The sequence below is a fragment of the Bubalus kerabau genome, chromosome 4 (assembly GCF_029407905.1).
Source record: "Bubalus kerabau isolate K-KA32 ecotype Philippines breed swamp buffalo chromosome 4, PCC_UOA_SB_1v2, whole genome shotgun sequence".
In the NCBI taxonomy this organism is placed as follows: domain Eukaryota; kingdom Metazoa; phylum Chordata; class Mammalia; order Artiodactyla; family Bovidae; genus Bubalus; species Bubalus kerabau.
The window spans coordinates 169,589,980-169,614,833 of record NC_073627.1 but is presented as its reverse complement, the minus strand read 5'-3'; the positions used below and the strand labels follow the sequence as shown (position 1 = coordinate 169,614,833).

At 43.1% G+C, this 24,854-nt stretch overlaps 2 protein-coding genes across 2 annotated transcripts in view; both read left to right on the top strand.

Annotated features, from left to right (window-relative positions):
• Positions 1-6,513, top strand: part of LOC129650634 (thioredoxin domain-containing protein 8-like) — a 54,119-nt gene extending 47,606 nt beyond the window's left edge. The window contains exons 8-11 of the mRNA XM_055579293.1: positions 96-159; positions 2,950-3,068; positions 3,571-3,706; positions 6,382-6,513. The gene's annotated coding sequence lies outside the window, so the exon portion shown is untranslated. The remainder of the gene's footprint in view (positions 1-95; positions 160-2,949; positions 3,069-3,570; positions 3,707-6,381) is intronic.
• Positions 6,514-7,137: 624 nt separating this feature from the next.
• TXN (thioredoxin) lies at positions 7,138-22,147 on the top strand. Its single transcript, XM_055579292.1, has 5 exons — positions 7,138-7,298; positions 11,388-11,492; positions 11,943-12,002; positions 21,415-21,480; positions 21,935-22,147. Exons 1-5 carry the CDS (start codon positions 7,275-7,277, stop codon positions 21,995-21,997), a joined length of 318 nt encoding a protein of 105 aa, XP_055435267.1. The 5' UTR covers positions 7,138-7,274; the 3' UTR covers positions 21,998-22,147.
• Positions 22,148-24,854: the final 2,707 nt, after the last annotated feature.

Here is a 24,854-nt window from a genome sequence, read left to right as displayed (position 1 = left end):
TGTTACTTACAATGATTTATTTTTTAAATATTGTGATCTCTTTAGTTACCTTTGCTGATAAACATTCTAATTAAACACTAACCCTGTTTTTTTAGGAGGAAGATCATGAGAGAACATGGGCCTCACAAATGTGTGCCAAGAGACAATGGTAAACAAAAGGTAAGGGCCAATGTAACAGAAAAATCCAACTGATAATGTGTTTACATCTTTGCTTGTGATACCTTGACTTGTACCCTCAAAGTTATCAATATCAGGAATAATTCTAAATGCATTTGTTGGACCATTAAATTACTTATTTTTAGTCAAGTGATTACTGAAGAGTTCTAGAATCAGACAGCCTAGACAATCATGTGTTTCAAATGAAATCTTATTTCTTTTATGTCTTGAGTCTCCAATCAAGTAAAATCCCTTTATGCCTTCAGTTTTCTTTACTTAAAGATTATCTTCTGGGAAAGATTCTTGTGCATATTGTTCTTGTTGTTCAGTTGCTAAGTCGTGTCTGACTCTTTGTGACCCCCATGGACTACAGCAGGCCAGGCTTCCCTGTCCACCACCAACTCCCAGAGCTTACTCAAACTCATGTCCATCGAGTCTGTGAGGCCATCCAACCATCTCATCCTCTGTCGTCCCCTTCTACTCCTGTCTTCAATCTTTCCCAGCATCAGTGTCTTTTCAAATAAGTCAGTTCTCTGCATCAGGTGGCCAAAGTATGGAGTTTCTGCTTCAGCATCAGTCCTTCCAATGAATATTCAGGACTGATTTCCCATAGGGTTGACTGATTGGATCTCCTTGCAGTCCAAGGGACTCTCAAGAGTCTTCTCCAACACCACAATTCAAAAGCATCCATCCTTTGGTGCCCAGCCTTCCTTACGGTCCAACTCGCACATCCATACATGATGACTGGAAAAACCATAGCTTTGATTATACAGACATTTGTTGGCAAAGTGACATCTCCTTTTTAATCTGCTTTCTAGGTTTGTCATAGTTTCCTTGCAATGAGCAAGTGTCTTTTAATTTTGTAGCTTCAGCCACCATCTGCAGTGATTTTGGAGCCCCCCAAAATAAAATCTGTCACAGCTTCTACTTTTTCCTGATCTGTCTGCCACGAAATGATAGGACCAGATGTCATGATCTTCGTTTTTTGAATGTTGAGTTTTAAGCCAACTTTTTTACTCCATCTTTCACCCTCATCAAGAGGCTCTTTAGTTCCTCTTCACTTTCGGCCATTAGAGTCGTATCATCTGCATGTCTGAGGTTTCTTGTAACATGGTTGGATTGTTAACAGAGTGCCCATGAACAGTAGATAAGGAACAAATAATCAAAAATATGTACTTCTGGTTGTTTGGTGGTTATAGATAAGCAAGTTGTCCTCCCCACAAGAGTCAGGATCACTTTTAGCTCTGGATCAGTTGTTAATGGCACTGAGCAAAGAGAATATACCTATATTTTATCTCTCTGCCTTTTGAAGATATAAAGTTTCTAAAGTAAGGAAATGGATTCAGCTGGCTTCTGTAGGAAGGGTCATTTCTTTTTCTTCTTTTATAATCCACAGAGCATATGTATTTTTATTAAATGATTTGGTGAAGGCACAATGAATATCTTTATCCCGTTTTTATTTGTTGTTTAGTCAAACAGTCGTGTCTAACTCTTTGCAACCCCATGGACTGCAGCATGCCAGGCTTCCCTGTCCTGCACCAGTATATTTACACCAGCATTAAAAATGTGGAATGTATTTATATGTTCATTAGTTTTAAAAATTGAAACAGTTAATAGTTGAAGTACCTAATCAGGAGTCCACTCCTGGGGGTGTTTAAATCAGCATCTGAAAATCTCCAAGTATGATGCTCTAGAGGGAGTTTCTGCAAACTATTCAAATATCCTTAGAGTTCGTAAATTAGAATAAGAAATGTTAGATATTTTTCACCGGTGACATGAAGGATATTCAGGATACATAGATGGGCTGTGCTGGCACTTTCTTTCTTTCATGAACAGAGTATAACAATTGGTACACATTTCTTGTGATCAGATTGATTCACAAAGTTGTGTAATTATCACCATTCCAGAACATTTTCAAGATTTCAAAAAGAAACTCCACACCCATTAGTAATCACTCCCCATCCCCTACTTCCTGCCACCCCTGGGAACCACTAGTGGACTCTGGATTTGCCTGTCCTGGTCATTTCAGATATACTAATGGCCTTTTCTATCTGACTTCTTTCACTTTGCTTGTTTTCAAAGTTCATCTATATTGTGGCACGTATCATAACATCACTCCATTTTGGGTTTATTTCGAGGCTATTTTGAATAAAGTTGCTATAAATATTCATATTCAAGTCTTCGTGTGGACTTGTGTTTTAATTTCTTCAGGGTAAATATCTAGAAGTGGAATGACTAGATCATATGTTAAATGTATGTTTAACTTTAAAAAAAAAAAAAAGGGAAAGCAAAACAAACTTACCAAATTGTTTTCTAAAGTACTTGTATAGTTTTACACGCCTATCAGCAATGTATCAAAATTATTTCCAGTTAATCTACAATCTCACCTCCATTTGGTGTTACCAGTCTAGTGGGTACAAGATTGTCTCATTGTGGTTGTGAATTTCCCCAGTGACTAATGATGTTGAGCATTTTTCTGTTTGTGTACTTTCGATCACTTAGATACCTGCTTTGGAGAAGTGTGTGTTCCAGTTAGTGCTGTGTTTTTTTACCAGTTGTTTAACACTGCTTTTCAAAGAGCAGAGGTTTCACATTTTAATGAAGTCAAATTTATTAGGTTTTTCTTTTTTAGTTAGGAATTTCTGTGTCCTGCCTAAGAAATATTTGCCCCAAGGTTGCAAAATTTATTTCCAACATCTTCTTCTAGAAGTTGTATAGTAAATTTTGAGTTATTTTGTTGTATGGTGTAAGGTAAAGGTCAAGTTTCTTACTCCTTTTTTTTTTTTTAAATAGAGATATCCAGTGGCTTCTGGAGAAACAGAGAGTCTGAAAGGAGCAAGGAGAAGTGTTTGCTTGACCTCCTGGGCGCCTATGTACATGGAGCCCACACTTGAAAAGAGCAGTATTCTCAGGTAAGACAAAAGAAACATCTGAGAAGAGGGTCACAGTATTTTGGTGCTGCTGAATCCAGCTAGTTTCAGCAAGGGACACAGTGAAAAGGGACACAGGGAGAGGGACGACTGCACCAGATTAAGGAATGTAAAGAGGGTAGGCTACTCACAGGGGTTATTATACTATTTGTAATTTACATGAAAATACTTAGCATTGAAAATGTGGCATGTATTTATATATTTGTTAGTTTTAAAAATATAAACAGTTAATACTTGAAGTACCTAATCAGAAGTGTTTAGATTTACACACTCCTGGGGTGTTTAAATCAGCATCTGAAAATCCCTAAGTAGGAACTGATATTCTAGAGGGGATTCCTACAAACTATTCAAATATCCTTATAGAGTGTGTAAATTAGCATAACAAATGTTAGATACTTTTCACTGGTGACATAAAGGATATTTCAAGATCTGTAGATGGGCTGGCTTGAAAACTGTGTTGGCACTTCCTCTCCTTCATGAACAGAGTATAAGAATTGGTGCACATGTGTTGTAACCAGATGACCTCCTTGGATCTTGATTTTCTCCTCGGTAAAATGGGAAGAATTAAACCTATCTCCTAGGGGATGTTGAGAAGAATGATGCAATATACCCAGCTCCAGGTCTGGTACTGAATGACCGTTCCGCACTTGTATTTGTTTCTTTTCCGTTAACCATCTTCTTTACCATTATATTTTGAACTCTCAATTTTAGATCGCTTACATGTTCACTTTTGTGTCCTCATCTCAACTCTCTTGCTAGACCCAGTCTTTACATGTCACTAGTTGCTGGCCTCTCTTCGGAGATCCCAGGGCAAGTTTATCAAATCTTAGTGTACCTAATCACCTGGAATGCTGCTTTAAAATGCAGAGTCCAGGGACCTACCTCAGAAGATTGTGGTTCTATTAAATCTGTCTGGGTGTGGTCTGGAAATCTGCTGAATCATCAAGTACCTTGAGCTGTACTGAATGATGCAGTCAAGGGCCACACTGAGAAACCTGTGCTCTGAGAAAAGCTTTCTCAGAAGCCCCAGATCTGCATTTCCTTCAAATTTGAACCTAGACAAAGACTGCAAACCTAGTTTTCCAGTCCCCCAGGAAAACTCAGACTGAGCTGACCCAGAAACCTGAAGCAAGCTCATCACTCAAGCTACTCATTTCTGCTCTTCTTGACAATGAAGAAATACCATTTTAGCCTATCCAAAGCGCATTTCTCCTTTCTCTGGCAACCCCTCGAATTTTCCTCACTCCTAGCTGAAACAAATGGTCCAAGCAAGGCTGATGCCCTCATCCACCCTCCAGCTAAAGTCAAATAAGGTCAGCCTCCAGGGCACTTACTAGAAAAAGGCAGAGGAATGCCCTTTCTTCTGGGACACTAAATCAGCAGGGACCTAAGCCTGGAGGGGCGAGTCTTAGGTGGAGAACCCACTGAGAATGAAACAGCTGTGGTGCTCTTATGACATCTTTAGGCCCCTGGAGTTGAATGAGTTACTATTTCTTTTTACTTTGAACTGGAATTTCTCCTTACACCTGAGAGTTCTGACTAATACACAGAACCAACCCCCGCTCCCCCAAGTGAAGGCCTTCATGACACCCTGTGTTCTCACCCCTACCTTTCTGCACAAACAGATCCTCCCTTACTGGGCTGTCCCAATAATTCCCCTGCACCTCCTTCTCCCCACAGAATGTTACCACCTTGTCCCAACTGAAATACTAAGGACTTGAGTGTCCCATGAGCTTGTAAGCAGAAGACCTTCCTCTTTGGGTAGGGACAAGTCTAACCTATATTCTTTCACCCTCCGAGGGGAGAGAATCCTTTCCCTTTGAGAGATTCATATTATAGAGCACAGTCTTCATTACGAATTTCCTGATAACTTAATTCACTTAAGACTTTGACACCTGTTTTACAGTCTTGCCTTCCACCTCTGCCATCATTCCACAGGGATGTCACCATTCCATTAATAGCCTGTAATTATAGTTTATATAGCACTTACTCTGTACCAGTGGAGAAGGAAATGGCAACCCACTCCAGTATTCTTGCCTGGAAAATCCCATGGACAGAGAAGCCTGGCAGGCTACAGTCCATGGAGTCGCAAGGAGTTGGACACAACTTAGCAACTACACCACCACCACCACCGTGTACCAGGCATGGTTCTAAGCACTTTACATGTGTTTTAGCTCACTTGACCCTTCTAATAGCATGGGGGTATTATTGTATCCTAAGGAAACTGAGGCAGAGAGACTGTTTAAACTTGTCTAGAGTTACCCAGCCATCAAATGGTAGAGTGGGGATGAGGACAGGAAATCTAATTGCAAAGTCCAGGCTTTTAATGCATGTGCTAGACTCCCAGTTACCTGCTCCCTATAATTGTAGCATCCCCCCCCCATCCCCCTCTATATTGGTCCTGGACATTGGAAAGGTCCTTAAAGAGGTGTCAGCTGGGAGAAGTTTGGATAGTCAATGGATATCTGTACCTCTGTTTCCTATAGCTCAATTATTTATTGTCGTCTCCTAAGTAAATGTACCAACTAATAGGCCCAAAAGCTGAGATGTATGTTGGGCTGAAGACACAGCAGCAGCAAAGCAGATTATGTAATGTGCTCTTGCTACTCCTTAAGGCCTCTTCTCTGCCCACTGGTCCTTATTTTCTACGGGAAGTTTGCTGCATTCAGGCCAGCCTAGCCTCCCTCTGTTAGGGCTGTCCTTAGAATTTGTCCCTTGTCTATATCCTTACCCATGGCCCTGTGTTCCTCAACTTTCTAGAAACTTTGCACAAGAGGATCAAAACGTCTGGTTTCCTTTCCTCCTCTCTGAAAGAGCAGAAAGAAGGAAGCCAGGGGGCTGTTTCACCATCCCAGCTGATCACACCTAGACGTAGCTGCGTCCAGAGTGCTCCCTCTGAAAAAATCATGCTCTGCTTTCCTGCCCCAACATCATCCCACTCCTGTCCCATCTCCCCACTTCCATTCCCCTCTCCAGCTCAACAGCTTGCCCATTTCCACTTCCAGCTGCCCTCCTGGCTTCACATGCTCACCTTCTACAATGCCCAGTCCTGCCAAACCCAGCCTGCCACAGGCAACCCGGTGTCAGCAGGAACAGCCTACTTCTCTGTACACACACGTGTGTGTGTGTGTGTGTGTGTGTGTGCACGCGCGCCCACTGATGCCATTATAAACTCTTCAAACGTGCCCACCCCCATGACACCAAGCACGTCTAATGACTGCTCCCATCTTTAATTAATTGTAACTATTTTTTGAGTGTCTACCATGTGTCAAGCACTCTCCTAATCACTTTACAGGAATTTCATTTAATCCTCAAAACACCACCGCCAGGAGTCAGGGACCATCCTGATTCTGGGAAATCGGAGGAACCGGGAGGTCAACACCTGCTCAGGGTCACAACTGTGTCACTCCCGCAGGACTTAACAACCAGCATCAACTCTACCCGGCATGAGCCCGGTCAGTTCACAATGGCACTAAACTGCTGTGTCATGATGCAACAGCAGGTTCCCGGGTGAAAGTGAAAGGACAGGAAGAAGGAACCAGGAGACCGTCGCGGTACATTCCGGAAAGGAGGCGGCGAGGGGGAGTGGGGGCTCACACCAAGAGACACGTCCTGGTTATCGTTACTCAGCATTTTGTGGGGGTTCGCTAGGCTGTGGGGCCGTGGTACGGCGGGTCTTTCCGAGAAACCGTAAATGGCCTCTTCTCTGGGCGCGTCCGATTAAGGCCTGGCTGGCCCCTTCCCAGGTGACCCTCTAGATCAGGGGGTGGCCGCCGGCATGCGCCCTTTAGGTCACCTGATGGCCCTCCCGCCTTCCCACTCCCAGGTGGGGTACAGGTGGACGATGCCGAAGGTTTCGAACCCAGACGACTCCCAGAAGCTCGGTCCCGCGCTCGCGCCTGCCCGGCCCTTCCGGCCCCGCCCCTGCCAGCGGTCCCGCCCCCGCCAGCGGTCCCGCCCCCACCCGGCGGCTCCTGGAGGCGGGGCCTAGCCCTGACGCCGGCGCGGGCGCGGGCGGCCCGAGCGGGCGCGCCCCCGCCGCACGCACGCCGCGCGCGCCCGCCCGCCCCGCCCACCGTTACTATAAAGGGAAAGCTGGCTGCGAGCTGGCTAAGCTCCGTCCGGCGCCTCGGATCCGTGTCCATCGTTTGCACCGTCAGGTCGCTCGTCAGACCCCCAGCTGCCAAGATGGTGAAGCAGATTGAGAGCAAGGTACGCGTTCCGGGGCATGCCAGGGCGCGGCACTAAGCTCCGGGCAACTGGGGTAGGCGGTGGGCCGAAGGTGGGCAGTCCACCCCTCCGCATCCCTCGGGGAAGGGGACTTGGCGGCTCGGCCTGGCACTGCGGGAAGCCCGGGCCTGGGCGCGCCCGGGACGGTGGAGCGTTCCCTGGAGGAAGGGAGGAGACGGACAGGTTTCCCTGGAGGGCAAGGTCCAGGTGACCCAGTGTGTCTGGAGGATGCACGCGCGCGGAGAGCGCCCGGGAGTCCTCCACTACGCCCCCTCCACCCCTCTTGCCGGGAAGCCGCGATTGGGTGAGGGAGGCTGCCTTAGGCCCCCCCATCTTTATCCGGACACGGGCCTGGGCAAGGAGGTGGAGGGCTTCTTGAAGAAAGCCCGGGCTTGCTGGCCGCCACTCCTTCCTCGTGGAGCCGCGTGATCCACCCGCGCTTTTGGGTGCAATGAGCTCCCCGGGGAGCGGGTCTAGGCCGGAGACCCCCCTCCCCCGGCTGCCGGGTCGTAGAGGTGACGCGTGCTGCAGCCGCGTGAAAGGGAAGGTTCCGGGCTGGAGACACCCCCACCCGACCCCTACGAGTCCGGCTTTAGTAGTCCAGGTGGCGGCAAGGAAGTGAAGTCCGGGCCGCGCCCTCGGGACTCCTCCTCCTGCGACGCAGGGCGTGTTTCCGGCAGCGCTGGCTTTGGAATGACTCAGTCCCCAAGGCTGGGCCCGGGGGCCTCCACTGCCCTACCCATCTGGGATTCTTTCTCGGTCTGTGGGGTTCGCTGGAGCCCGGAGTCCCCTGGGTGCGGCCGCGCCCGGCTATGTGCTCGACGGCGGTTGTGTCCTTTTAGGAATGCCCAGGGCAAAAAGTGTTGCATATATCGAGAGTTATTGCAAACTTAATACTCTCCTGCTCTGAGAATTCAGAGCCTGAGTGTCTGGTGTACTGTGCCCCCCCCCGCCCCCCCCGCCCCAAGAAATGGATGCTAATCCAGAGTCAGAAAAGTCAGTGGGAGAAAACTTCCCACCCCAGTAAAGCCGGAAAAGGCGAGTGGAGTGCCCGTACTTGGTTCAGATCTGAGGTTGGCTTCGAGGAATGGAGGTTTCAATGTTAATGGTTCCTTTTTTTCCCTTTTACGATCAAGAAACATAAAGATCATTGCAGGAAATCTGGGAAGAGAGAGATCTGTTTCCTAGAAGCAGCCACAGATAATTGACGTTTTTATTTCTGAGGTGTGTGTTTGTGGTCTCATTTAGCCTGAACTCGTTCTGTGCAATTAGAAGATTTTGGAATCATTTCAATAATTGAAGACATTGCTGGACATTTTAGGCAGTTTTCCATGCTTCGATGAATGTTTCTGTTACTGACGCTTTATACAGTGTTGAGGCTGTTTCCTCAGGTTAGGGTCAACATCGGTTGTGTAGTTGTGAAGTCGCGTCGACTTGTGACCCCACGGAATGTAGCTCGCTAGGCTTTTCTGTCCATGGGATTTCTTGGGCAAGAATACTGGAGTCGGTTGCCATTTGCTTCTCCAGGAGATATTCCCAACCCAGGGATCAAACCCACATTTCCTGCGTCTCCTGTATTGGCAGGCGGGTTCTTAACCATGAGCCACTGGAAAGCCTGTGGTCACTATCTACTGAATGACTAATAACAGTCTATGGGCGGGGCGGGGGGTGGGCGGGGAGTAAGGGGTGGTGATCCTCTGTAGAGGCTGGCGACTTCTTCAGTAGAATCTCTGAAAACCCATGAAAGGAGTGAAAAATCTTTGGTCTAGCTGATGTGTCTCAGAATCCATACAACTACAAACCAAAAATTGATTGATTCCTGGAGCACAGTCTTTTCAAAATTCAGTCTTTTCCTATTTTAGTGGTCGTATTTAGTTTCCTATTTAGTTGTGGCACTTTCCTCCCTTCATTAATGGCAAGATGTACAAGAGTGACAGGAAGTTCATTACTCAGAAAAAGCACTGATCTGGGGTTGTAATCAATGGGTCTTCAGAACTATGATCTAGAGTCAATCAAAAGGTAAGCTGATTTGAATGTTTCTTGTAAATATTGAGTACACTTTGAATTTTCATCCTGATGGACTAAAATTGGTGCCATTGGTCATCCAAGACAGCTGAGGTTTTGGTAGTTCAGAGCCACTGGGGTCTATTTCAGATCCAAGTGGGCTACCTAGACTGTGAAAGTGAGGAAGAAAAAATCAACAGCTTGTTCCAAGAATAACTACTGCCGTTTCTTGAACTCCTAATTTGAACACACGGGCACTTTTACTGAATGCTTTACAAACCACTCTTAGGCTTGTTGATTGCCTTTGGAATGGGTGTGTTTAGGAAAAGAGATGCTGGAAGCTACTCTTACTTATCTGGCCCAAATATGAGTGAATTGTTTTGTTTTCAGAACCTTTGTGTCAGTGATGGGAACCTTTATCAATGCTCATTGGTAGTTTCTGGAAGCTGGAAATTATGGTTTGCTTCTTAGTAAGATGATATTGACTCATTTTCAAACTGATGTCTGTTTTAGGCAAACTTAAGTGGCCAGAGAATAGAATTTGTCATGAAGTCTTACCTATACCTGGCTGTGTGACTCATGTTCAGTGAAGCCAAAATTTATTGCTGAAAGATATTCTAGATTGAAAGTAACCTCCCCAGTATTTACTGAGAGCCAACCATGTTCACAAAACCATGCATTCATCTGAGCAGACACTGTCATTCCTTATTTTCTTGCCTTACCTGGATCTTGCAGTAAAGAATGGCTGGTTTGACCTAAAAAAATCACATTAGGGAAGGCTTTGAAGGAAATTCCTCTGGAAAATATAGGTGATGGTTTGGAAGAATAATTTCTATACTTTTTACTGTGTGCTCCTACCTTGTCATACCCAAAGGTGTGGTGTGTTTATTTGCATGCTGGTTTGTACCTGCACAACTGCAAACAGAAACCCTGACCTACCGTCCCAGGGAAGCACCATTTGTGAATTGTTTCCTGAAACATGAGGTAGAAATTATAAATCTAGAGAAATAACTTCAGAGGAATTCACTTAAAAAATTTTTTTTAATGGTGCTTTATTTACTTTCCTTCTTTACTGGACCAGATCTGACCTGATTCTTAGCTTTCAAAGCAAGGGGGTGGTTGTGTGGGTTTTTGATTAAACCAATGTGACTGGCACCTTTTCCCTTGAAGAAAACTGAGACTTCAGATATAGATGTTTGTGTTTTGATTTCTCTTCATGGCCATGGCTTTGGTCAGCAGGAGTTGACTAATTGTGGTTAAAAATGAGTCCCTTGTTAACTAGAATGTTACGTTGCTAGGGTTACAGTATCAAGGCCATTGGTAAATAATTCAGGGAGGTTGGTGGTGAGGAATTTCTTGATCATTTCTGCTGGTGGAATTCTATTCAACAAGCATTGCTTGTGAAAAATAACAAAATTCCCTTCATGAAGAACTAAAACTTTCTTAGTTGGTCAACGATGGAAGCAGAAATTAATGATAAATCAAGAGTATGATCTCAATTCTGGACACCGCATTAAAAAGAATATAAGGATATATGCTTAAAAGTCAACAGTAATTGAGTGTAAGGGTGTGGAGAAGTTCTTTTTTTTTTTTTTTTTTTTTGAGCTTTTGAATGTTCTAACATAGGTAAAATTAGCTTAATCAAGAAGTTTTAGTTGCAAAATTTTGTGCGTTTGTGACATTCAGTTGAAGAGTGACTCCTTGAATCAATCAATAAGCAATTAATGAATGTCTACTATATACCTAGATTTGATGTGGAAGCACTTTTAATACACGTCTTTATTTTCCTTTCATTTACTTAGTTTGGATGTGGATTAACCAAATAATATGTTGTATTTGTGAAGACATGAATATTGATACACTGTATACATCATACTTGTTTCGTTCTTAGCAAGTAACACTACACACCACAGTAGGATTTCTTCAGTTGATTTGCTTGGTTTTCATTTTTTTAATTAAAATACAGGCCCTGAAAACAGGACCTCCAAATTGTGCTTTGTGTCCATTTTATCAAGGCTTTTGGAAATAAATGTAATTTAACATCAGCTTTCCTCTTTCCCTCCTTAGTACGCTTTTCAGGAAGCCTTGAACAGTGCAGGAGAGAAACTCGTAGTAGTCGACTTCTCAGCCACGTGGTGTGGGCCTTGCAAAATGATCAAGCCTTTCTTTCATGTAAGTATTAGCCAGCTTCTGCTTTTGTAGGCTGTTTGTTTGGGGTTGGTGGTCACAACACTAGGAAAGAGGTTTTGTTGTTGGATCTTTCATCTAAAGTCATAGCATAACAACTTAATTTAGAACTTAAGTTTGATACATACAGCCCATGGAAGACAACTTTCAAAACTTAATTTGGTTGTCTAAGTGATTTTGTTTTTCTTCAAGTTGAAACATGGGCCCTACTTGAAGCTCAGGAATCAAAATCAGTGTTCTAAATTATTTTATACTAAGAAGAATTTGATTCAGAGAAAATGTCCTTTATGCTTACCTGTCCCTAGTCTAAATATCTGGATCTTTAGTCCCTACTTTTAAGTTTCCATTTAAGAAGCTTAAGTGTGTTGACTCCCACTACCCAGTGGTAAATCTTTGTGGATTTTTTTTTTTTTTTTTTTTTTTTTAATTCTCCAGTCTCTCTCTGAAAAGTATTCCAACGTGGTGTTCCTCGAAGTAGACGTGGATGACTGTCAGGTATGTGGCTAGAAATCCAGAATAATGCTGAACTTTTTGCCTTGCCCTTTTCCTCTGAATTGCACATTGCTTGTTCTCATAAATAAGAAAAACACTACAACTACCACCCTAGCTAAAAAGTTATTTCAGAACAGGTACTTGTGCAAATTTTAAGCTTAATTCTAGCTGGCAGGAGCTATGTATATCACATCCTAAAACAAAATCATTGAGGCATCTATTACCTGACTTTAGTAGTCCTCTTTCTAAAAGCCTACATAGTCTACCTAACAATCCAAGATGCTCAACAAATAGAAACTGAAAAGACCAAACACCAGGGTACCTTGATAGAGAGCTGAGAAAAGAAATATGCTTAACACTTGAGGTCAGGCAGACTGTTCTGTGCACATTGTCGTTCAGTCGCTCATTGCGACCGCATGGACTGCAGCACTCCAGACCTCCCTGTCCTTCACCACCTCTCAGAGCATAACAAGTGTGAATTCATTTCATCCTTGGTCCTGTCACATTGCCCATTTTACAGATGGGAAAACAAACAGGTTGGCCATAGAGGTAGAGTAAGTAGCAGAGCTGGGATTTAAATGTGTGTGGGCAGGTTCACCTAACCTCAGAGGGACGAGAGTGGGTTAGGTACAAAGTGGCAACAAGAGTGCTAGACCCGGGTTCCAGTCCTGGCCCAGTGGCTTCTGCTTTAGGCTCATCCTTGGCTCCTCTGAGCTTGGTTCCATTGTCTGTGACCACATCTAATACCTGCCCTACCAGCTTTGTAAGGTTGCTTATTCACTGAGCAAACATGGAAAACTCTAAAGGTCCAGAAGGGTCTATAAAAAGGGGGATGTAGCAGTAGTTCCTAAGCCTGTGGGCTCCACCCTGTAGCGCATTGCTTATTCCCAGCACGTTTCTCATCTCTTGCCGGACAAACTTCTGGACGTAAACTTCACATCCTCTCCAGGAATTCTCTAGTAACTGCCTTCTATGCCCAGAATGGCTTAGTTCCCTTCCTCTGTGTTCCCCTGGTGTGTTCCGCCCTTCTTTTTCTTGGATTGAATGTTGTGGGATCATGTCCCTTGTTAGCTGTGTGTGCTTGGTAAAGCTCTGTTCTGTGCCTCGGGCTGAGCCTCTAAAATCACAGCATTGATGCAGCATCGCAAGGCAGTTGTCAGTATCTTATAAGACCTGTGAGTGTTCAGAGTGGTCGCTGGTACATGATAGGCTCTCAGTGAGCTTCGCTGTGACTATGCTGATCTTTGCTTCTGTCCTTCATTATGGTCTGTCCGTTTTTTTTGAATCCGAGACCTTGTCTTACCTTTGTTTCCTGTTTACATAGCACACCTGTCGGGCTATAGCAGGTATAGAATGAATGAATTTATATGGTTGTCAAGATAGTTATTCTGATGTGTCCTGGGTTTTTTAAATAAAAGAGCAGACAGTATGTGTTTGTGAAAAAATCTTGCTCCCTGTTTTAACCTAATTTTTTTTCTCTTAATCTGGTCACTTTAGCCAGGTACAAATGGCACCTGGAAGGGACTAGAAAGCCCTGTACCTGTATTATGTCATTTCATCCAGCTAGTAACCAGCAGCAGTGTTTTTATCAGCACCCCCACTGCACAGGTGATGAGACTGCAGCACAGAAGGAAGAAGGTCAGAGGCAGAGCCTGGGGATTTGGCCCCTGTAGTACTGTGCCGGGCCCAGGGCAGATGCTCTCTGCCTCAGTCCAGAACCTCTGGGAAGTCGGCGTGTGGAGCAGGCCAAGATGTCCGTATGACAGTCCCTCCTTTAGGCCTGGTGGCATCCTCATCGTCACCCTCAAAGTGTCTAGACCTTAAAATGAGCCTCTCATAAGTGGACCTTTTGCTTTGAGTAACATGTAGGTTTTTTTTTTTTTTTTTCATACTTTTAGTGACAACTCAGAGAAGGCACCCCACTCCAGTACTTTTGCCTAGAAAATCCCATGGACGGAGGAGCCTGGTGGGCTGAAGTCACTTTCACTTTTCACTTTCATGCATTGGAGAAGGAAATGGCAACCCACTCCAGTGTTCTTGCCTGGAGAATCCCAGGGACGGGGGAGCCTGGTGGGTTGCCGTCTATGGGGTCGCACAGAGTCGGACACGACTGAAGCGATTCAGCAGCAGCCGCAGCAGTGACAACTACTCTGCCATCTAAGTGCCTTATCAATCTTTTGCAGCATTAAAACCTGAATTCCAGAACTCTTAGGTTGTCCCATACACATAGTAACAGTCAGTCTGTTCCTACACACCTGGTCAGTCAGCAGAATTAGCAAGGGAAGTAATGCAAACAAAAAGCAGTTCATTGTCATTCCACGAATTATTCCCCGATTCCAGGAGTGGATCCTCTGGTTGCTTTGGAACACTGTAGATAAAACCATCTCCTCATTTTGGTTCTAAAAGAATGCAAATGAAAGATAACAGGGATATCATCATTTTGAACATTAGATCATATCATAGATGGAATGTTTTAGGAATGAATATTTTTTTACATTTTTTAATGCAGATAATTGCTGTCCATGAACTCCAAACCCAGGGCAGTTAATGTTTATAGTATTTGGGGGGGCAAACAGCACCTAGTTTTAATAGAATCTTTAAACACTTGAGCTGGAAGAGATTATCTTTCAGGTGTAATAAACCAAATGGACAGTCAGAAGGCAAACAACTCTGTATGCATAGCAAAGTGTGAATACTACTTTTGCAAATCATAGACTGATCTTATTTCCTTAAGAGTAGCCTCTCCTCCCAGGTCTCCAGAGTATGATACTTGTAAGTTAAAAGAAACAAAGTAACTTAGAATGCCACATGTCTCCATTTTGATTAGAACAGCAGGAGTGAGTTGATGAAAGGTGACAAGAGCAGGTTTAAAGGTACGTTGGTCCTTGGTGCTCAGTTGCTTAGTAGTGACAACTCTTTGTGACCCCATGGACTAGAGACCAGCAGGTTCCACTATCTTGGGATTTTCCAGGCAAGAACATTGGAGTAGGTTTTCATTTCCTTCTCCACCCCATTTTTCATCCTGAATTACTGGAATTGGTACAATTAAAATGTTATGATCTTCATTATGGTTTTAAACAAATGTTCTTGCTAATTTCCACGTAACTCTTGCTTTCAGTAAGTATTTGGTGCCTGGAATGTACAAGGCATTCAGTACATTACTAGCCATTTTATTGCAGCCTTTACTGCCCTGTGCTGCTTGGTGTGCAGTGTTTAAAGGTTATCAGGAGAAGAACCGCACTTGTCTGCCACCCTTCCTGCCCAAACTAGCAACAGTGCATGTGCAATTTCATAAAGATGTAAAGCCACACTTTTCTTCCAGTCTCAGAGGAAGAGGTGAAGTTAGGCTGCTTCTGTTGACTGGTGGCTCAATCTCAGGGCCCCTCTGTTTTTAACTCCTGTGTTCCTCATTGCCAGATCCCTGGCTAGAAGACACCACTGTGTTTGTACCAACCTTGCTTTCCTGTGAAAGTTCTTTGGTTTCTGTTCTCCTCCCTCCTCCCTCCCCATTCCATCCCTCTGGGTCGTCCCAGTGCACCCGCCCCAAGCATCCAGTAACGTGCATCGAACCTGGACTGGCATTTCCTTCTCCAGGGGATCTCCCTGACCAAGGGCTTGAACTCACCTCTCTGGTCTCCTGCATTGGCAGACAGATTCTTTTTTTTTTTTTTTTTTTAATTTTATTTTTAAACTTTACTGGGGTGGAGAGTTGACAGGAAGATAGTGAGCTGCACATGTCAAGGTTCAGGACCTTGAGGGTGAGTAATCAGGAGAGACCAGGCTTTCCAGATAGTGCTAGTGGTAAAGAACCCATCTGCCAATGGGGGGACACAAGGGACGTGGGTTTGTGCCCTGGATTCAGAAGGTCCCCTGGAGGAGGACATGGTAACCCACGCCAGTATTCTTGCCTGGAGAATCCCACGGACAGAGGAGCCTGGCGGGCTACAGCCCATAGGGTCGCATAGAATTAGACACGACTGAGCAACTCAGCAGGCATGAACAACCAGGAGACCCGAAGATTAGAAGGGCAGGGGGACTGGTTTAGCTAAAAGATTAAAAAATGGTTGTCTATGGGATGAATCTGGTCTAGATAGGTTGCTTGGTTCATGTAAGTACTTAAAAAAAAAATCTCTGAACTGGCAACTCATTTCATACATGATATTTTACATGTTTCAATGCCATTCTCCCAAATCGTCCCACCCTCTCCCTCTCCCACAGAGTCCATAAGACTGTTCTATACATCAGTGTCTCTTTTGCTGTCTCGTACACAGGGTTATTGTTACCATCTTTCTAAATTCCATATATATGCATTAGTATACTGTATTGGTGTTTTTCTTTCTGGCTTACTTCACTCTGTATAATAGGCTCCAGTTTCATCCACCTCATTAGAACTGATTCAAATGTGTTCTTTTTAATGGCTGAATAATACTCCATTGTGTATATGTACCACAGCTTTCTTATCCATTCATCTGCTGATGGACATCTAGGTTGCTTCCATGTCCTGGCTATTATAAACAGTGCTGCGATGAACATTGGGGTACTCGTGTCTCTTTCCCTTCTGGTTTCCTCAGTGTGTATGCCCAGCAGTGGGATTGCTGGATCATAAGGCAGGTCTATTTCCAGTTTTTTAAGGAATCTCCACACTGTTCTCCATAGTGGCTGTACTAGTTTGCATTCCCACCAACAGTGTAAGAGGGTTCCCTTTTCTCCACACCCTCTCCAGCATTTATTACTTGTAGACTTTTGGATCGCAGCCATTCTGACTGGTGTGAAATGGTACCTCATAGTGGTTTTGATTTGCATTTCTCTGATAATGAGTGATGTTGAGCATCTTTTCATGTGTTTGTTAGCCATCTGTATGTCTTCTTTGGAGAAATGTCTATTTAGTTCTTTGGCCCATTTTTTGATTGGGTCATTTATTTTTCTGGAGTTGAGCTGTAGGAGTTGCTTATATATTCTCGAGATTAGTTGTTTGTCAGTTGCTTCATTTGCTATTATCTTCTCCCATTCTGAAGGCTGTCTTTTCACCTTGCTAATAGTTTCCTTTGATGTGCAGAAGCTTTTAAGGTTAATTAGGTCCCATTTGTTTATTTTTGCTTTTATTTCCAATATTCTGGGAGGTGGGTCATAAAGGATCCTGCTGTGATGTATGTCAGAGAGTGTTTTGCCTATGTTCTCCTCTAGGAGTTTTATAGTTTCTGGTCTTACGTTTAGATCTTTAATCCATTTTGAGTTTATTTTTGTGTATGGTGTTAGAAAGTGTTCTAGTTTCATTCTTTTACAAGTGGTTGACCAGAGTTCCCAGCACCACTTGTTAAAGAGATTGTCTTTAATCCACTGTATATTCTTGCCTCCTTTGTCAAAGATAAGGTGTCCATATGTGCGTGGATTTATCTCTGGGCTTTCTATTTTGTTCCATTGATCTATATTTCTGTCTTTGTGCCAGTACCATACTGTCTTGATAACTGTGACTTTGTAGTAGAGCCTGAAGTCAGGTAGGTTGATTCCTCCAGTTCCATTCTTCTTTCTCAAGATCGCTTTGGCTATTCGAGGTTTTTTGTTTTTCCATACAAATTGTGAAATTATTTGTTCTAGCTCTGTGAAGAATGCTGTTGGTAGCTTGATAGGGATTGCATTGAATCTATAGATTGCTTTGGGTAGTATACTTATTTTCACTATATTGATTCTTCCAATCCATGAACATGGTATATTTCTCCATCTGTTAGTGTCCTCTTTGATTTCTTTCACCAGTGTTTTATAGTTTTCTATATATAGGTCTTTAGATTCTTTAGGTAGATATATTCCTAAGTATTTTATTCTTAGCGTTGCAATAGTGAATGGAATTGTTTCCTTAATTTCTCTTTCTGTTTTTTTATTATTAGTGTATAGGAATGCAAGGGATTTCTGTGTGTTGATTTTCAGACAGATTCTTTACCACTACACCATGTGGGACAAAATGCTAAACTAGAAACCACCAAAAAGAAATTGAATAAGGTAAAATATAGTGCTCAGTCATGTCCAACTCTTTGGTAACCCTATGGCCTGCATCCTGCCAGGCTCCTCTGTCCATGGGATTCTCTAGGCAAGAATACTGGAATGGGTTGCCATTTTTCCTCCAGGGGATCTTCCCAACCCAGGGATTGAACCAGCAACTCATGCATTGGCAGGCAGATTCTTTACCATTGAGCCACCTGGGAAGCCCTGTTATACTTAACTAGTAAAAACTAATAAAAAGCTGAGATTTGGGAAACCTGTGGTGATGGAGAACAGATCAGGGATGGGGTGGGTCAGGGGTGGGGTGGGGTGGGGTGGGGTGGGGTGGGGTGGGGTGGGGTGGGATAGGGTTTGACCATAAAGGAGCCACTGAGGAGGTTTTAGGGGAATGAGGAAGAGTTGTGTATCCTGATTATGCTGTGACTACATAAATTCCAGATTGCTTTTTTTTAATGGCAGGAAGTTGGGGTGCCATTAGGGATTGGCTAGCTTTCTGTTTTTAAATGAAGGAAGTGATCAACTCAGGATAAAGGATATTTTTAAAACCACAACAGTAACGCCTTAATTTTAAAGTGTGCGTGTCTTTTCAAATCCCCACAGGAATGGGCAAATTAGTGCATAGAACAAGTAATAGAAAACAAAAAAAGTTAAACAGTCACAGAGGTAATAGAGATCAAATATTAGTTACAGACTACTAACCTTTTGGGGCTTCTCTGGTAGCTCAGTGGTAAAGAATCTGCCTGCCAGTGCAGGAGATGCAACTTTGATCCCTGGGTTAGGAAGATCCCCTGGAAAAGAAATGGCAATCCACTCCAATATTCTTGCCTGGAGAAACCCATGGACAGAGGAGCCTGGCGGGATACAGTCCATGGGGTTGCAAAGAGTCAGACACAACTTAGCAAGTAAACCTCAGTAATCTTTACTGAGGTCATTAAAAATCCAGTAAAGCCCATGCTTTCAATGATGGGAGTAGGGAAGGGCTGATGGATCTGATTACATGCAAAGTCAAACTGGATGTCAAAAATCGTGATACATACTGATAAATTGATACATTCGAATTGCGAAGTAGTTTAACCATGTGTATCTAGGGGGTTTAAAATGAATATTCGCATTCCCTTAGCAGCTCTTACTTTCAGGGATGGGGATTGAAGAACACTGTAATATCCCTTTCATACCCACTGAGAGAATTCTTTATGCTTTAACTAAAAATCTATCATGTAAAGACTTAGACTGCAGCTTTAAGACATAAAACGTATGAACATGATTAAAACACTCAGAAGCTTTCTCAAAAGCATTCGTGTTTTCATGACTTAGCTTATTTTAAGTTAGGCAGTTGTACCAGTGCAGGAGTGCCAGGCTCTGACTGGGTGAGGTATCCAGAATCTGAGAACAGGAATGAGACTATCATTTCCATTGACTGGGACCCTGTGTTTTCTGCTCAGAAGGCTTTGGGAGTAGCTTTCTCACCCGAAAGTTGTGATCAGTGTCCAAGCCCTATTGTCTTTGGATGTGGACTATCTTTTTTGGTAGCTTCCAGTCTTTCTTGATGGTCATGTTCAGCAGCTAGTTGTGATTCTGATGTACTCAGGAGAGGAGTTGAGCTCGAGATCCTTCTGCTCCATCTTCCTTATCTCCAAGTCCTGCATGTTCATGCTCTCGTGGGTGATGAAGGTCAGCTGTACCACCTGTATGTTTCTCTGATTAGAAGTTATGGAAAGGGTGGCTCACCATTTCAACCCCATTGCCCTTCTAACACCCACCTCTTCTGAGGCTTCTGCCAACTGCTTGCATGAAAGATGATACCCACCTGGTGACTTAAAAGTAAGAGTGAGGGAACTGCAGTAAGCAGCTGCTTTTCCAGTGCTAGGAGGAGCCAGCCAGTGTTCCCAAATATTCAAGCAGTTCAGAGATTTTTTTTTTAAGTACTTACATGAACCAAGCAACCTATTTAGACCAGATTCATCCCATAGACAACCATTTTTTAATCTTTTAGCTAAACCAGTCCCCCTGCCCTTCTAATCTTCGGGTCTCCTGGTTGTTCATGCCTGCTGAGTTGCTCAGTCGTGTCTAATTCTATGCGACCCTATGGGCTGTAGCCCGCCAGGCTCCTCTGTCCGTGGGATTCTCCAGGCAAGAATACTGGAGTGGGTTACCATGTCCTCCTCCAGGGGACCTTCTGAATCCAGGGCACAAACCCACGTCCCTTGTGTCCCCCCATTGGCAGATGGGTTCTTTACCACTAGCACTATCTGGAAAGCCTGGTCTCTCCTGATTACTCACCCTCAAGGTCCTGAACCTTGACATGTGCAGCTCACTATCTTCCTGTCAACTCTCCACCCCATTTTTCATCCTGAATTACTGGAATTGGTACAATTAAAATGTTATGATCTTCATTATGGTTTTAAACAAATGTTCTTGCTAATTTCCACGTAACTCTTGCTTTCAGTAAGTATTTGGTGCCTGGAATGTACAAGGCATTCAGTACATTACTAGCCATTTTATTGCAGCCTTTACTGCCCTGTGCTGCTTGGTGTGCAGTGTTTAAAGGTTATCAGGAGAAGAACCGCACTTGTCTGCCACCCTTCCTGCCCAAACTAGCAACGGTACATGTGCGATTTCATAAAGATGTAAAGCCACACTTTTCTTCCAGTCTCAGAGGAAGAGGTGAAGTTAGGCTGCTTCTGTTGACTGGTGGCTCAATCTCAGGGCCCCTCTGTTTTTAACTCCTGTGTTCCTCATTGCCAGATCCCTGGCTAGAAGACACCACTGTGTTTGTACCAACCTTGCTTTCCTGTGAAAGTTCTTTGGTTTCTGTTCTTCACAGCTTTTGCTAACCACACAGTTAAGAGTGCATGGTTCTTTGTGCATTTCTCTCCCTACCCTCTTTGAGTGCTGAGCTGATGTTTTGAATCCCTAATGGACCTGTTCACTTGACACTCTAGTCCAAAACATTTTCATGGAATCTTCCCCCCAAACCTGGTGTGAATAAGGTGTGGAGAGTGAGGGGTGGTAAAAGCAGAAAAGTCTGTGTGGAGCTGTCCTGTAGGTTACCAAGACTTTCTTCTTGAACAAGTCCTTTGTAAACAAATTGTCCCTCTCGCTAATGCTGAACTTTAGCCTATGATCATCATCTACGTACCTCACTTCAAGAAAACAGAATAATTCTCTTAAACTGTTTGAGTCACTGTATATGAAGATGAGAATACATATTTTAAAATTTTAATTGAGAGTATAACCAATTTGGCTTTTGTGCCACGGTATCATTGTATAGGCATGTAAACATTGACACAATGCCCTAATGTTGAGTTCTGGGTATGTAACAGGAAAAAGAATCTGGTTTTAGATCACAGGTGTCAGAGCTCAATACTCAGTCTTGTTTTTATCTTCTTGCCTTTTATCTTCTTACCTCTCTTCCCCTCAGGATGTTGCTGCAGAGTGTGAAGTCAAATGCATGCCAACCTTCCAGTTTTTTAAAAAGGGACAGAAGGTAGGTACATCTGACCTTGAAAACCAGCTGGGTAACAGGCTAGCGTGGCATATAAACAAACAAGGGACTTACCTTTCACATTGGGAAGCACATCCCCATTTTTTCCTTTTAAGAATATTTAAATGTGTCATTCTTCATTAAGTACATAATGAGACACCTTATTGTTAATTAATCTCTGTTAAGTCACAGGGATTTGCTGATTAATCCCTGTGATTGGTACTTCATATTTATATCACAATGCATTTATCTTTGTTCAGAGGTATTTGTGTAGAAAAATTGAGCCTTGACTTTTGAGGGTGGGTTTTGTTGTTGTTTTTAAACTTAACTGAGTGTTATCCATGGATGTATGAGTATATACTTCCTGTCTTCCCCAGACCCATTCTGTGGTCATATCTGATACACAAAATAGGGATGCAATGCTACATCTAATGGCAACTCAATATTCTCTCAACAGGTGGGTGAATTTTCTGGAGCTAATAAAGAAAAACTTGAAGCCACCATTAATGAATTAATCTAATCATGTTTTCTGAAGACATGACCAGCCATTGGCTGTTTAAACTTGTAATTTTTTTTTTATTTACACAAAGGAAAGATCAAGTATGAAGATTATATACCTTACTGCCATCTGATAAGTGACAATAAAATATTAACTCTACACTTTTTAAAACTGTCTCATGCCTTTACCTAGTTTTCAAAATAAATGAAAACCGGCCATTTGATGGTATTTAACGTCCTAGTTACTTTCATATGTTCTTGATTCTTTTTTGGTAAATTTGTAGGCCACTGGTTTAAGGGGTTTTTTGTGTGAATTTCTAGAAAAATCTTACTGAGGGCAATGCACAGGTAACAGTAGTATGTTAAAATTCTGTTGTTGTTGTTTTTTTTTAATTTATGCACAGAGAAAGTATTTTATATCTCCTGTGTTCTCTGAATGATCCTTATGACCAAAATTGATGTCTGCCCATGAAGGAATTGTTTCTCTCTGATTTGAGATTTCCTGTCTCAGGTTACAATGAGCTGCCAAGTTTGGTAACAGAGTCCTATTACCAGTTAGGAATTTTTCATAGGTGGTTCACAAGGGAACTCCTTGTGAGCAAAGATTACAGTGGGAATTTTGATTCTAAGTAAGAAACTGGTTTTATAGGCCAGATAGAAGTTCCAGCCTAAGTGGCAAAGAGTGTGGAAGTTACCATTTATTTCATTCAAAGAACACTTGTTTCTTTGTTCTAGACACAGCAAAGGGCTGAGGAATGCTTGCAGAAACAGTTTTTAAATTTGTACAGTAAAAAATAATCATAGAATTAAATCATATGCCTCTTACCATCCTTATAATTTAATCTTTGCAACAGTCCTATGAAGTAGGCACTGTACTCCCCATTTCCCAGTGAGGAAACCAGCAAAGAGGCTGAACAGTAGAATCACACTAGTCAGTGGCTGATCAGAGATCGAAACCAAACAAGTCTCGAGGACAAATGCTCAACTATTACCCTGCTGCCCTGTACATTCTAGAAGGCAAACGAAAGACTGATAGACTGGTATGTACTATGCGTGCATGCTAAGTCACGTCAGTTGTGTCTCTGCGACCCTATGGGCTGCAACCTGCCAGGCTCCTCTCTCCATGATTCTCCAGACAAGAATACTGGAGTGGGTTGCTAGGTGCTCCAGTGGGCTGCCATGTCCTCCAGGGGATCTTCCTGACCCCGGGATCAAACCTGCGTCTCCTGCATTGGCAGGTGGGTTCTTTATCACTAGCACCACCTGGGAAACCTCATATACTATGAAGCCAAAACAAATGGGCACAGATGATGGAGTGGTGAGAGAGAAAGTGACTCAACATTTAGGAAAGAATCCAAGGACTCCTACAAGCAGGATTCCAAGGTAAAGAACCAGGTTTTTGGGTTGAACAAATGGGTGGTTGGGGTGCCAGGTAATGAGTAAGGTGGGGATTGGAGGAGGCAGGTCAGGTGCTCTTGGGACATGTTAAGACATGCTTTTATGGTGTACATTTAAGATGAATGATTTCATGCAGACTGCTAGGTGCTGGTCTGGACTAGAATAGGAATTTGAAAGACATCATAATGTAGATGGCTAAGAACAGATGTACAGGAACATCCAGGATAGAGCATCCAGAGTAGAAAAGGCTCAAAACATCTTGAGCTCTCAACATTGAGAGCGAGTAGAGTGGGAACCAACAAAAGACGAAGGAAGCCAGAGGGAAAGGAGGAAGCACAAGAGGGTGGTTTTTTTAACCCCTAAAGCAAAAAGAACATTTCAAAAAGGAAGGTGTGTTAACTCTCAAGTGCTGCTGTGAGCCTAAGATGATGGGAAAATAAAACGCACAGAGATTGTGACAGTTCTTCTGGAAGAACAGGGATGGGAGCCAGGGTGGTCCCTGGAAAGGGAGTGAGCAGAAGTGACTTTTAATAGCCGTCCCGAGCAAAGTAAGCAAAGTGCCCAAGGATGATTGTTGCAGCGGCGTTTACAGCAGCATGGAATTGGACCCCCGTCAGTACAGACATTGTTAAATCCAATATGATAAGTCCTTTCTAGGTAATAGAGGATGTGAAATAAAGTCCATATTTATGGCAAGGCAAGGAGAATTTAAACATAACAATTCTCGGACCTTTGGCCTCCCCTCCCCTCTCTGCATCATGTATTGGCCAAACCTCCCCCATCAGTAGGGATACCTGCTCAACTCTAAAGAGCAACATTCTAGCATCAATTAGACAACTCCTTAAAAGATAACATTCCTTCTTATCTTGTAAAGGGTCACATGACCCAACACTAATGGGTCATGTGGTACTTAAATCTGAATTATGTAAACTATCAATAATCATTTAATACAGCCTCTTCAATAAGTGGAGCTAGGAAAACAATGGCTACATGTAAAAGCATATTAGAACACTTCCTAACACCACATAAAAAATAAACTCAAAATGGATAAAGACCTAAGTGTAAAGCCAGAAACTATAAAAACTCTTAAATAAAAACATAGGCAAACACTGACATAAATCACAGCAATATTCTCTTTGACCCACCTCCTAGAGTAGTAGAAGTAAAAACAAGCAGGATCTAACTAAAAACACTTGCACAGCAAAGGAGACTATAAGCAAGATGAAAAGAATGGGAGAAAACAATTGCAAATAAAACAACTTAAAAGGATAATCTCCAAAATACACAAGCAGCTCACACAGCTCACTACCAGAAAAACAACCCAGTCAAAAAAGGCAGAAGACCTAACAGACAGTTCTCGAAAGAAGACATACAGATGGCCAACAAACACAAAAAGATGCTTAGTAACACTATATTAGAGAAATGCAAATCAAAACTACAATGAAGTATCTCCTCACACTGGTCAGAATGGCCATCATTAA